At 41.2% G+C, this 9,949-nt stretch overlaps 1 protein-coding gene across 2 annotated transcripts; it reads right to left on the bottom strand.

The window, feature by feature from the left end:
• Positions 1-1,899: 1,899 nt before the first annotated feature.
• Positions 1,900-6,919, bottom strand: LOC102708235 (polyprenol reductase 1). Of its 2 annotated transcripts, none has more exons than XM_006652612.3 (7): positions 6,508-6,919; positions 5,634-5,883; positions 4,624-4,973; positions 3,911-4,145; positions 3,305-3,400; positions 2,517-2,588; positions 1,900-2,392 (listed from the first exon to the last, which is right to left on the bottom strand). In XM_006652612.3, the coding sequence occupies exons 2-7, from the start codon at positions 5,829-5,831 to the stop codon at positions 2,288-2,290; spliced, it is 1,056 nt and encodes a 351-aa protein (XP_006652675.1). In that variant the 5' UTR covers positions 5,832-5,883; positions 6,508-6,919; the 3' UTR covers positions 1,900-2,287. The 2 variants fall into 2 exon arrangements, with proteins under 2 accessions (XP_006652675.1, XP_040378826.1); XM_040522892.1 differs by having other exon boundaries at positions 5,634-5,880.
• Between the last annotated feature and the right edge of the window lie 3,030 nt (positions 6,920-9,949).

Raw genomic sequence — 9,949 nt, 5'->3', positions numbered from 1 at the left:
ATATATAAAAGCAACTTTGTGCAAATTTTGGTCGATTTCTACATATGCCCCACGTATATCTATTATCTTATCCATTAGCTATCCAATTAAAGGATCCATTTACCCTCCACGAGTTAAATTCATCTAGAACCTAAAATCACCCAACCAAATCTAGTCCATACTAATTCATTTGTCTCTATAATCTAATCCAATTCAGATCATTTGAAGTTATAATCCATTTACACCCAACTAAACACAATCCAAATTAAAACCAACCCATTTAACCTCTTTCTATCCAACCCATTAGCAGGCCTACACGACAGGATGGCATCCGAGTCGGTGACGTTGGAAACCGAAGCTGAAAATTTTTCATTTCTGAACTGAACGGCGCATATATGGGGACAGCTTCGTCCACACCCTCACGTTCGTTTGTTTTTTGAACTAAAACACTTTTTTCAGCTTTCCAAGGTAGTCTAGTAGTGGTAGGATTAGTAAATGGGCGTACATTATCTAAAAAAATGAGTAAATGGACGTGTGATCAAGACTTAGTGAGCACATCCCGCTCAATTACTCCTGAAAATGAGTAAACGAACCTGCAGAAACGTCGGGTTCCAATTATGCCTTCTGCTCGTCAGTTTCAGGAGCCTACTCGCTACTGTGTCGGCATTTCACTATCAGTTCTCAGTTATCCCATTAGTTTCAGTTTACGGATTTCAGGCACCAACTCCTGCAACGTCACCACGCTCCCATAAAGTAATAGTGCAGCGAGCAAAAAAAACAAGCACTAGCAACTCGCCGATAAGACGGTGGCCAGTGCAAATTCTTTTTTCGAGTTTCACGGATGGATCCCACTCCCCACCACCTGAACTAGGGAAAGTTCAGTTCTCATGGTGTCTGCAGTTGAGTAGGCTGGGCTAGTGGACAGACCATGATTCAGTCCCAGTTTTAGCTAAAACGGCCAGGCAAAAGAACAAGGATTATACTAGTAAGAACTGTAGTAAACAAGACTTGAAAGAAGATCCAAGTCGGCAATGTGATTGAACACATGTCCAGGAGGGAGGATTAGCCGGGCAAAGACAAGGAGCATGTCCCCTCCTCGCAGATCAATGGATGTGCTTTCTGACCAAACGCCTCTCACCCCCATATCCAGGCCAGGTGAGGGGCCATGGCTCCATGAGTGCCGTAGGTTGGTAGCACATCTTGCTTACTTTCATCAGCTCAGCTTCTTTTCTTTACTAGGCTAATCCTTGTGTTAATTTGCTCTGATGGTGTCCAGCTTTGGAGGACGGTGGCGTTATTACTGTATTGAACTTGTGATTGGGTAGGAAAATCATAGCACCACATCCATGTGTGTCCTAAAGCTTAAAGTGCCTTGCTCATCCATCAAGTTTATTCCACCTGTGTATCAAGTTATCAACCATGGTTTCTCTTACCACGGGGCGGTGTTGCACTAGCAATAAGTGCAATTACTTCAAAATTAGCCGCCGGTTTGGTGAACCTGATTATCAACCATATATTCAGATTGACGTACTTTTTTCTGAACTCTGAGAACAAATTTCATGTGTAAAAACTTAGAACACGACTTGTACTCGTTGATGGGCAATATTCCACGTATATCAGCAGTCAGGCACTGGGCAATCCTACTCTCTGTGCATATTCTTCAAATTTCAAAGAAAAGATCTCGCTTTGGTACAATCCCAAAGTCTTGTATGTTTTCCAGACCATATATACAGGTCCCTAAGCTCTAGTGTCCGATTTTGTCAAAACATGACGGCACCTTTTCCTTTTGCAAAGGTGAGTACCCTAGATCACCTTTAGCAGCAGAGAATTCAAGTTCGAAGCCCAAACATGTTTCACTCATGACGAAATTGGCATATAATTTGCATAGGATTTGATTCTGTAGAAGCACAAAGATGACTGGTAACGCAAATATATTAGTGCAATATTTTAAGTCAGGAATCAGGAACTGACATTGCCTTGGTTGTCACAGCTTGACAAAGTTCCAGTTAAATATCCAAGTGTGTACCATAACACAACATGAAGTGTTCCAAATACATTCCGCGTGGATATGGTTGTTTAGGCTAAACAGTACAACACTTCCAACCTCTACGGTAGCATAATACTCATCCGTTCCAAAAAAAAGTCAACTTCTGGATATGGATATAGACAATTGGGTGTCTACATCCATTCCCAAAAAATTGGTTTATTTTGGGATGGAGGGAGTAGTAATCACATTTACATCACGATAAGTTACATGTTGTAATTGTGTACAAAGAATGCTTTAGGTAATGTAGCCATTCTGTAGTCACTAGCATACAAATGGAATGATAGCATAGCGAGAGCGAGGATAGTCTTCAAACTTTTGAAGATACCACTTGTGAGTTTCTACTGCTGCGAATGACAGGTTTGTTATCTGCAAAAATGAAAAAGAAAAAGACAGTTCAATCTGCAGGAACAAAACAAAACAAACTAAATGTAAGACAGTTGAACATTTTAATTCTGAGTATCTTTATTCAAAAAGCCATTGTATGGCGTACCACAAATATGAACAGGAACCACACCGGAATGTCTTCTCCACCACTAGCAACCAACATGCCAAAATAAATAACCTGCAAGCCAAAGTGACTGTAATATTAATGCCAAACAGCACTAATTCTGTTATATGGAAACAGATGTGCTGTTATGTTAGTCATTTTGTTCACAGAAGTGAGATAATATGATAGTCCAGCTCAGAAGATACTGTCCTGTTTTATCATCTCTAATCCATGTAAAGAATGTCTGCATTTCCCTGTACAGGAGATGCTAAAAGAAAATATTCACTCTTATGCTTATGAAACAGGGAAACAAACAAATTTGATGAGAAGTCTGCCATGGCATTCAGATTGAGTGTAAGTATGTAGTAGTGCTTCCAAAAGTGTGAAACCATTCAAACACCCCCAAGATGATTTCTATCAACATCTCCAAGACAATCACCTTGATCTTTTTGTTTCTGCTTATGCTTATAAGCCAAAATTAAGTTCTTTTACCTTAAATTTGGAGTTGATTTCGGTGTTTTTCTATCGTAGTTTATTTTCAGTCTTGGCTCTTAGAGCACTAAGAACACATATATAAAATTTTTATTCACAAATTATTTTTGTTTAGAAATATGTCGTTTAGCTTTTTCCCTGAAGAAGCCAAACAATCACCCCATTAACATTAACAAGCGTACTCTAACTTGAAATCGTTGATTTAGCAATGTAACAAAAGACAAGTCCAACAAGACCTGCCATAATGTTTCAGAATAGTAGTACCACATACTGAAAAACAACAAAGGAAAAACACTCACTAGTTCAGCAAGGTAATGAGGGCAAGAGACCCTATTAAACCAGTCACCGCAGGGAATTACATATTCATCAGAATCTTTGTGTTCACGCAACGATCCCTGTAAAAGCAAAAAAACTAAACCATGTAATTCCAAATATGGATCGCAGCATAGAAGTTTCCAAGGCAACAGTGCATAATAGCACAGCTTCTCACATAAAGAAACAGAAAAACATGCATAAGGCATAACCCATTAAACTTGATTGGCATTTATTATTTTTTTTAGTAGGATAGATTGGCATTTATGAAGGATTCTTGATGTTGTTTTTATCAAAAAAAAAAATCTTGATGTTGTTTGGCTAAACAGTTTATATATATGAGATTCATAAAGAATGTTAGGTTCCACCCTATCAAAAAGTAAAACAATTCCAGCAAGCCATACCTTCACCTTTACACTAACAAGTTATAATTGCAATTTGACAGTTCCAACTTAGAACACATTGGCAGACTTCTTTCTTTCCCTGTTATTTCTTTTGTTTTTTAGGAAGATTTCTGATGCTGCCCATATATGTAAAAGAAACTTTCTAGTATAATTAGGGTATAGTGACATTAGAGAGAAGCAGAAACTTACAAGAATCGCATGGCAATGGATCTGATGGAGGGAACCCCAAATGAATATAACAGCACCTATCCACTGACTCCACCCCAACTTTAGAAGGGGTAGTAGTAGAGATGATGAATCAATTACTAGATCTGGCATTCGCGCACGACCCTTTACTATGAACTCAGCTACTTGACCTTGAAGATACTCTGCTGCTTCAGGAATACAAGAACTAGCCAGAGACAATGGTGCAGCCACATAGTAGCTGGCAAGAAGAAGAATCAAACAATAAGCCAATCTGAAAATGCTATACATAAAAACAAAATAGTCTCTGTTTCAAGAAGTCCTATGAAAAATTATCATGGATGGCATGAATACATATCCTCTTCCTAATATAAGCACTGTGGCAGAAGAAAGCCACGTAAATTTTGGTCCACAGTCAAGAATTTAATGATGAATTGATCAGTATCTCTTCTAACAAAGCGGTATATATTTTTTTATCAGTTCAGGTCAAAGACAGAGCATGCAGTAAATTAACTCATGTGATGTGTGCATATTTGTGGACAGCCTACATGTATGAGCTGCAGAGAGGAATTTTTTCAGAGGCCTTTCACCAAAAGCAATGGTAACATAATAATAGAATGAATAAAAGGACATGGCATTAGTCAAATTGGGAAATTTTTCACAAACAACATGCCATGGAAATCCAGAACAAAAAGGATATAAAGCAAGATGGAGCTTACAATAGACCCGTCAAATATCCTACAATGTGCATCCGAGCCGATGGGCTGTAGTGGAACACATGTTCAGTCTCATATAGCCGTCTCAGAACCTGAATTTCCATCAATAGGAGTACAAATACTGTTCGCCAAACACGATACTTGTGTCCCATGGTGCGCGAACGAACACGACCAAAAGAGAATGAATTTGAGCCTACAAGATGGCTAGCAATTGTGGAGTAATTTGATGACTCAGGCACTAATGGTGTCATTTTCATATAAGCATAGAACCATATTGCCAGAAGCAAAGTTGTTGTCGCCACCACTCCAACCACATAAAAATGCATAAAGTATTTTTGTGGAACAGTGAACTTCTGCAGAATTGAAGACAAAAATGATTTGAGATTATCTGAATTATACATAAGTTGAATATGTGAGAAATGAGTGTCTGCATATGTAAGTGGTCATCAATTGGATGGAAAAAAGCTCAAGAAAAACTGATGTGGGATCAATTCAATCCTACTATATAATGTTGGTTTTACTTGCAAAACTGTTGTGGTATGTATTTTAATTATAACCAAGTTAGCATAACTAAACCTCCAAACTGACAGAAAAATCGGGTTATTCTGAATTGGAGTTGGCTACAGATAATAAACCTATAAGACATTTTATTAAGTCCAGGACTCGGTAGTGGTTCCCAACATTTAAGAACTCACTTCTTCAAAAATTCATCAACTTCTCCACATCGATTAACAGTACATCATGTTTGCATCAACTAAATGCTACATACAGTAGCTAGTGGCCCCTTAAACCCTCCAAGGCTGTACCTTTTCCAAACCAATCTGAACCTGTATTTGCTTTAGAAAAGTTTCGCCTGATTTATCGCAATAAAAACTACATTTCCAAAGGCAATCATACTCCACAAGAGTTAGCAATTGAAAACAGAAAAATGCAATCATACTCCACAGTAATAATTGAGAACAGAAAAGGCAAAGCAGGAACGAGGTGTCATGGCACCTTGCAACCAATCTTACCGCCTTGGAAGTGGAGGACGAGGCAGAGGAGGCCCTCACGGTCTTGCCACGGGATGAGAAAGCTGAGAGAAGCCGGTGAAGAAGGTGGCCGCCGGCAGCTGCAGGGATTGGCAGTGCGGCGGTGATGATGGGGAGTGTGGCGGCGAGCCAGGCGAGGCATAACATCGGCTGGAGGGCAGGCCAGCTCTCCATCTCCATGGAAGGTAGCGCCAAAGTGGCAGCTCAAGGAATTTTTTGTTGGATGTTCCTACTTCATGTTCCAAAATTTCATAACGCCATGAGCCCCCATATACATATGCAAAATTTGCTCTGAGTATGACACAATATAGCAATTATATCTCATAACATCATCACAAGGCGACTAAAATCAGCATTTACAGTTTTAAAGTTTCAAAAATACAACATTAGGGGAATTTTATGGTCCTTGAGAAAGTAGGTTCCTTAAGATACTTAGTAACTTGATGTACCGAAGTTTTACACTAAAAAATATAATACCTCAAGTTACTTTTTCAAGAATGATAAAACTGTTTACAATATAAATAGTTCACATATGAAAGATTTTATACATAAATAAATATTACAGTTCAACTTCTCTAATCTACACCGTAATTTACTACTACCTCCGTATTTTTTTATATGACGCCGTTGACTTTTAGGATTATTCGTCTTATTCAAAATTTATATCCAAATATGCAAAATTATAATGCATCCTTAAAATTCCTATAATAATAAATCATATTATAAAAATAATATGGAGGGAGTATTAGGATTAACATTACCGACTCACTACAGTTTGCACCATAAATTAGTCATATTCCATAGTTCCATACTGATTAAGACTCATACGTATTCCGTTTCAAGGCCAAATCCATACCTCTGATTGCCCTGTGTCAGGCAGCACTCGGACCCGGGCTGCGGCGGCGTTGCAATGGACGGCAGGGGGCTAGGGCGCAGCCGCACCGTGCAGGAGCCGCGAGCAGGGCCGCAGGGCGACCACCGGCTGGCGAGTCAGCGACGACGCAGGGCGGTAGGCCAGTAACTGCAAGGAAATGCGCCGGCGGCGGCGGTAGGCTGCACAGCAGCAGCCGCCGGAGCAACGGCAGCACGGCGGGCCTGGGAGCGAGAGGATGCGGAGGTCCTCACTCCTCAGCCGCTCGCCGAAGGGGACCCCTGCAGAAGCGGGAGGGAATCGAGTTGGAAGAGGATGTGCGTGGGGGGGAGGAGAAAACCAAGAGCACGCAGACTTCCCTTCGCTAGTCCGCTTCCGCAAACTGCAATGTGAGATTCGTTTGCGTCGCGTGGCGGGGAGGTTTACGATCGGGCTGGTTACTTCTCGAAGCGCCCATGCCTTACGTGGTGCCCAGCACCGGTGGCCGGTGGGGCCTTGTCGTTGAGATTGGATTTCTGTTGAAAGTTCAGTTTTTAACGTAAATCAAAAAAAAAAATCTTTTGGGAGCCTCTTTAGCGTAAGGTTGGAAATACTTTAAACATAATAAAAACGAAAAAAAATAAAACGGTGATTTTAGCTTACTTTGTGTTCTCTCTAATATGGGTTGCCCTTTTGACTATAACCTTACATCCTCGTATACATGGCCATATGGGCCGCCCGGCACGACACGACACGGGCACATTAGGACACGGCACGCTAAGACACGGTCAGATAGGCACGACAAGCCAGCCGTGCCGTGCCTTGTCACGTGCCGTGCTTTGCAGCAAGCCCAAACACAACACAAAAGTGGTTTTAGCGTGACGTGCCAGCACGTTTAGCCCGGTCGTGTCGCACCGGTCCAGTTACAGACATCTCAGATCACAATTTTATAATTTCATTCACAGACTCAGCAAAATTCAGACAATCACAGAAATCATAGAATCCTGAATTCAGACTCAATTACTCAAACCAGAAACCAACAAATACTTCGGCAATCAATCAAAAATTCAAAATAACCAGAGTCTCAACTAAATAACAAAATTATCACTTATCACTTATCAAGCACATGCACTCAGGCAGTCAAACTCACAATTCACAGTCGACGTCGTCCTCGTCGTCCCTCCGTTCCCCCAACAACCTTAGCTCGTCGTTGATGGTCATCGAGTCACCACCGTCCGACATGTCGAGGTCGGCGGTCGGCCCTCCGGTTCCTCGACGCCGCGCGCAGCACTCGCCAGGCACTCCAAGGAGCACCGACCAACGACCTAGAAGAAATTAGGAAATTAGGGTTAGGGTTAGGGTTAGGGTTAGGAGGCCGAGACTCGAGAGCAGCGAGAAGGGGAGAGGGAGAGCTCACCTGCGCTGTCGGAGCACCAGAGTTGCCGAGATTGGGGGGTGCACGAGTCGAATCGACGACTTTGCTTACTTCAGCCGAGTGCCGACCAACGGAGCCATGCGTGGCGGCGTCGTGTCGAGGTTCGGCGGTGACGACTGACGGGTCACGGGCTCACGGGATGAGCCGGGCTGCCGGAGCCAGAGATGACGAGGGAGAGGGAGGATGTGAGGCTAGAGCCGCTAGACGACGACGGCGATGGGAAGAAAAGCTAAGAAAGCTGAGGAGAGGCGAGATCACGAGAGCCGAGAGGAGAGGAGATGGCAAGGCGGCAAGCAAATGCGAGGCGACGGACGAGGGTTAGGGTTGCCGATTCGGCGCCCCCTTTTATACGACGGCAGATGGCCTCTCCCCCTCTCCAACGGGCCGATCCAACGGGCCTCCTCCCCTCCCATGCCAGCTGCCAGCCCATCCAACCGTTAAACCGGGCCATATCGGGCCGTCGACATTAACGGGACGTGCGTGTGCTGGCCCAATGTGCTGGGGTTACGGCCCAAGCACGGCACACTCACTCGGGCCGAGTCGGCACGGGCACGAATTGTACTAGGCCGGGCCGTGTTCGGGTCGTGCTTTACTGGGCCGTGCTCGTGCTTTCAATAAGGCCCGGCCCATATGGCCATCTATACATCCTCGTCCTTCCTTTTTCTTATGGCTATAAACCCAAATTTAATTTTTAAATCTAAATTCAGAGATGATTCTAGAGTTTTTATTGAAGTTTATTTTTTATCTTTGGATTTTAGATCATTTAGAATACGTATATAAAATTTTTATTTACAGATTATTTTCCGTTGGTAAATATAAATCACCGCTTACGCATTTACCGGACGGTGATTTTTTAGTAAATCAAGCTGCAGACTGCAGTGGCACAATCGTGCCGTTGGAGTCTCTAAAAAAGGAAATGATAAGTATGTTTTGCTTCTCATCGTTACTCTAAGCACGAGTAAGGCCTTCTTCAGTTGGGGAAAAATTTTGGAGCGAGAGGTGTACGGTCACATTTAAATTATTAAACATAGTTTAATTATTTTAGATTCCGTCTAAAAACCGTGAGACGAATCTCTTGAGTCTAAATAATCCGTCACTAGCACATGTTGATTACTTATCACATATGGTTAATCATGTACTAATTAGACTTAAAAAATTCGTCTCGTGATTTTTTCCATAACTATATAATTAATTTTAATATTTATGCATATTTCATGCTTTATTTAGGTATCTAAAAATTCGATGCGATGTTTTTGAAAAAAAAATAGAACTAAATAGGGCATAAGTTAGCTCGGGGTAGTTAGCATCGAATATGTCTCACATTCAATGCCCATACCTCTTCAGCTAATTCGGTTTGGCTGCCTCAAATGTGTGTGAATCATTAGTGCATTTTTTTCAATCTCCAATAATTCTAACAGAAAAGAAAGGATATATAGGAGAACGTTTTCCATACTTATCCTGAATTTATGACACACTCAAAAGAAATAAAAATTGCTTCTCACCACTGTCATCTTTCTAAATAGTCAATTCCTACGTCACCTTCACATGAGGGCTAAACTAGTATGACTATTTATATACTCCCTCCGTCCAAAAATAAACTAATTTTTCACTTTTTATTTATAATTTTTGATTTTTCGTCTTATTCAAATTTTGTTTGTGATTGATATTTTTGTTTTTATTAGATAATAAATCATGAATAGTACTGTACGTGTGACTAATTTTTTTTCTAATTTTCTGAAAATTTTTTAAATAAGACGAATGGTCAAATGTTGGACACAAAAACCGAAGAATTGATTCTTTTCGGGACAGATGGAGTACTGTCAAACAACACATGAAAAAAATACTGATTTACTAGGACCATTTGAGGTGATGTCTTAGATAACTATGCCTTTTTTTTTTGGAGGAATGGTACCCTCTAGAGTCTAGACCCTAGGAATATAGTAGCAAAGATGCCAATATTTTTTTTCTAAAAAGGGAAATAGTTATCTCAACTTGTATGAAGCCAAATGATTT

This window comes from Oryza brachyantha, chromosome 4, assembly GCF_000231095.2.
Source record: "Oryza brachyantha chromosome 4, ObraRS2, whole genome shotgun sequence".
NCBI lineage: Eukaryota > Viridiplantae > Streptophyta > Magnoliopsida > Poales > Poaceae > Oryza > Oryza brachyantha.
The sequence above is the reverse complement of the archived record's forward strand: the minus strand, read 5'-3'. Positions and strand labels throughout refer to the sequence as shown.

Coding starts and splice junctions, on each gene's coding strand:
- LOC102708235 (XM_006652612.3), bottom strand. CDS start 5,831: ATGGAGATGGAGAGCTGGCCTGCCCTCCAGCCGATGTTATGCCTCGCC. Junction 4,974..5,633: donor CGTCCTCCACTTCCAAGGCG/GTAAGATTGGTT, acceptor TCAATTCTGCAG/AAGTTCACTGTTCCACAAAA. Junction 4,146..4,623: donor GGATATTTGACGGGTCTATT/GTAAGCTCCATC, acceptor TCTTCTTGCCAG/CTACTATGTGGCTGCACCAT.